This window comes from Giraffa tippelskirchi, chromosome 1 (assembly GCF_054371585.1).
Source record: "Giraffa tippelskirchi isolate mGirTip1 chromosome 1, T2T-mGirTip1v1.2.pri, whole genome shotgun sequence".
NCBI lineage: Eukaryota > Metazoa > Chordata > Mammalia > Artiodactyla > Giraffidae > Giraffa > Giraffa tippelskirchi.
Window position 1 is genome coordinate 450,590 of NC_137275.1, and position 3,807 is coordinate 454,396.

The following is a 3,807-nucleotide window of genomic DNA, read 5'->3' on the forward strand; positions in this document are numbered from 1 at the left end:
CTGGCCGGGACCAGGCCCAGACAGCAGGAAGAGGCGAGTGCCTCCGTGCGGAGTCCCGCCCAGGGTGACCTCCCCCGGCCCGCTCCAGGCACCCGCAGACATGCTGGAGAAGGACCGCAGGCCTCGCAGTGCATCGGCCTCTGCACTGGGCTCCCAGCTGGCCCCCAGCGATCCCGCGCCAGCAGCTGCTTTTACCAGGATTCCCTCTGGACACCACTCCCTGCAGGACACACCTCAGACGGACCCACACCTTCCCTCGCACCAAAGCCTCCCGTGGGCTCCCGCCTGACTCCACCATCACCTCTGGTGGCCTGGCAAGCTCCCAACAGCCCTGAGCTCAGCACCCGCACTATGACCACCCCCACGTAGCCAGGATGCCACAAAAGCTGCTGTGGGGGTTACTACTGTTTTATGCTGGGCACCATCGCCACGATTAAAGGCTGATCTTAAAACCGCCAACATGCCAGGGGTAGGGCCAGTGGAGAGGTACACGAGACGGGGGCCACCGCATCCTGACGGCCACAAGCGGCCGCCCGAGCCCGAGGACCTGCGGTGGAGACCTGGCTGTGCGTGTCTGCGGTGTCCAGACAGGGAACAGCCACTTGGAACCCTCCCCGGCAGAGAAGAGTCCCCACACTCAGGCCTCCAGGTCCAGGGTCAAGGGCAAAGACACAGGGATGACGAGACCCCAACGTCCAAGAGAGAAGACAGCCAGAACTACAAGACCAGCGAGCCGTGGGGCTCAGGGCTCAGCCACGCTGTGTGGAAAGGGGGGTCCAGAGGGGCCTCCACAGCCCAACGGCCCCCGACAAGCCCCTCGAAGGCACCACAAGGCGGGGCCCTGCAGAGCAGGGCCCAGCCCTCTCCCCCAGCGTGCCCACCTCAGTCCACCTCGCACCCCACCCCCGCGCCCTCCTGCAGTCAGGACAGCCCCGCAGGGGGAGCAGGAACCGCCGCGAGCTGTGGAGCAGCAGCAGAGTCTCAGGAGCGGACCCAGCCCGGGAGCCGGCGTGCATGTGCCCTCACACCTCCTCGGGCAGCATCACCCACAGGGAACACGAACTCTTAAGCAGCGACCACATTAAGTTCATCCAAGACCACGCCCAGCACACACGTGCCCAAGCAAACACGTGCTGGCTGACAGGAGCTCATGGGACATCTGACCATACAGACTACACGACGGCTGCACAGCCTTGCTTGTTTCCTGAAAGCGCCCGTGTCCACCCCACAGAAGCGAGTCCACACAGCGGACCAGCCCCGCAGAGCTGACAGCCCTCGAGATCTAGCTCCTCAGCAGCAGCGGTCCATCGCTCTCGGCCTTTCTGGTGGAAGGAGGCGTGAGCACACAGCACCCAAAGCAAGAGAACACACAGGATGCTCCCCCAAGTCACTCAGCCGGCGCCTCTGACGTCGTGGGGTTCCCAGCAGTCTACTTTCGTGTCAGTCGCTCAGCCGTGTCCGACCCTTTGCGACCTCGTGGACTATCATAGCCCCCCAGGCTCCTCTGTCCACGGAATTCCCCAAGCAAGAGTACTGCAGTGGACTGCCATTCCCTTCTCCAGGGCATCTTCCTGACCCAGGGATCAAACCTGGGTCTCCTGCACTGCGGGCAGATTCTTTACCGTCTGAGCCACCAGGGAGGCCCGTTTGTTCTTAAAAAGTGAAAATTTAGAACAAACTCTGAAAAGCTATCTAGCGCCACAGTTCTACCCAACAACCCATTTCAGGCTATAAATTGCAAAAAGCTATGAAAACCAATGCTTTCTTCCTAAATCATTTGAGCAAAACCTGATGAGAAACCCGGCTGGGGCAACCCTGACGTGAACTGATACGAGGCTATTTGGAGACCTCATCACCCCACAGTGGGAACACTTACTTCATCACAGGTGTATTAAATATTAGGACATTTGATGATGCAACTGTTTCCCAACTCTCAGGGCTGGATCCCAGGACCTACGGGCTACACTCTACCTTTGTAAAACCTGAAAAACTGCAATTGTCCACGTAGGCACCCAAGAGTTTTGAATTGAACCTTCCTCATATTTATAGAAGACAGCCTGAAGCCCACAGCCTGCGTCCTAAGGTTGCTATTTTATGTGAAGGACTTCATACAGGTTTCCTCCTGTCCCAGTTCAGAAACAGCTTCACGAGCTTCAGAAGCCCTGGGCTACCACTTCAGTTTAAGTGCAGGAAATCCACGGCTCCTGACCTGCTGGGAGAACGAAGGGAACAGGTGCTGCACAGCCAGGGCGCCCGCTTTCCCTGTTCTTCATCTGGGGGTCAAGCCAGCGGCAGGAGCTTCCTCTCTCCCAGCCCCACCCCCCAGCCCCCGCCCCTCCTCCGCCGGCCCTGCAGCTGAGCCCACTGTCCGTCCGCCAGGGGACCCCTGCACTTTGTTGGCCTCTGGTCATCAGAGCCCGAGTCTTACCTGAACTCCCACAAGGTGGGAACCATGGACTGCGCCCTGTGAATTGCTTCAAGAAGCAAAACGCCTGCCTGGTATTTTCTGAATAAATGAACTGTTTGGGGGGGTGGGGGACACTTCTCATTACTAGATACACTGGCCTCTACGTCGGAAAGAAAAGCCTGAGGTTTTTTCACCCAGTCACACCCAAAATCTGTTTCTGACAGTGCAGAAAAAGTGTGTGGTGGTGCTCCGGCCTTAGCACCACCACCAGAACAGTCAGCACTCCCCAGCTCCAACTGAGCACAGGTGGCAGCAAGGGTGTGAAATCAGGGGGGTACGTCCGGCTTCAGCACCGGCCCGAAAGCCACACGTTCATCTGATAAGTGCCACGGCTAGGGGAATCTGCCGGGCCAGGCAAAGGAGCAAAATCTGGCCGAGGAAGCAGGACTGCGCCAACATGGGTGATAAACTCTGCGTGAAGTAAAGAGGACATTCAGGAAGCCAGAGAGGGCACGCGGAAGTACCAAAGGCGGCCCTGCCCGGCCTGCCAAGCAAGGTCCGCAGCGGACACACCTGTTGGCTCGTCCTGCGGAAACTCGCCTGGGGTCTCAGACGGAGGTCGGGGAGAGGGACGCTCAGGGGTCAAGAGGCAGCGCGGCTAGCGAACACCGCACAGTCTGTCCCCGCACCCGAGAAGGCCAGGGCTACGGCCACCCACGCCCGAGCTCCCGCCAGCCAGGGGGCCGGCCCGGCGTCCGCTGACCCACCGTGGCCCTCGGAGCGAGAGAGGGGCCACGGCTTCGCCTGCCTCCGCCGCACCGCCCGCCTGCAGACTCCAGCCTCCAGCCGCATGGGGTCCCTCCCGCCGGGCTAGCCTCCGCCCGCGCCGAGGGTCGGCCCACACCCGCCGGCAGGACTGCCACGGCCCGGCCTGACCCCGAGCCTCCGACACGGAAGTGCCCGGCCCGCTGCCGGCCTCCTCCCCCGCAGTCGCCGCCCGACCGGCCGCGGCCGCCCTCCGCCGGCCTCACCTTCGGCCAGGACCCGACGCACCCGCAGCCGCAGTTCGCCCATCTCCACCGTCTGCCCCACGAAGTCCGTCTGGTCGCGGCCGGCCGCGCCCCCCAAGGAGCCCGGGCCCGCCAAGAAGTCGAGAGCGGACTGCAGCAGCGACATGGCGGCGGCCCGCGGCGGGCGCCGGCCCGAGGGCTCGGGGTCCGCGCGCGTCCGGGTCCGCACGGCAACCGCTGCTCGCGAGCCGCACCAGCTTCCGCCCGACGCCGCGACGCAGGCGCGGGGGGCGCGACCCGCCCGGAAGAGCGCCGGCGCCGCACTTCCGCCGCGCCGGGGCCGCGCGTGCGCGGCGCCGCGGCCTCGAGGGACTTCCGGGTCGCGCGCCT

General features: G+C 63.2%; 1 protein-coding gene across 11 annotated transcripts in view; it reads right to left on the bottom strand.

Moving 5' to 3' along the window:
* GAK (cyclin G associated kinase) overlaps window positions 1-3,679 on the bottom strand; it is a 52,983-nt gene extending 49,304 nt beyond the window's left edge. For 8 of the 11 annotated variants that reach the window (XM_081577340.1, XM_081577275.1, XM_081577286.1 and 5 more), the window contains exon 1: window positions 3,439-3,679. In XM_081577340.1, the coding sequence (XP_081433466.1) occupies window positions 3,439-3,583 (145 nt within the window). In that variant the 5' untranslated portion in view covers window positions 3,584-3,679. The remainder of the gene's footprint in view (window positions 1-3,438) is intronic. The other 3 variants (XM_081577329.1, XM_081577348.1, XM_081577323.1) reach the window with 1 other exon arrangement.
* Window positions 3,680-3,807: the final 128 nt, after the last annotated feature.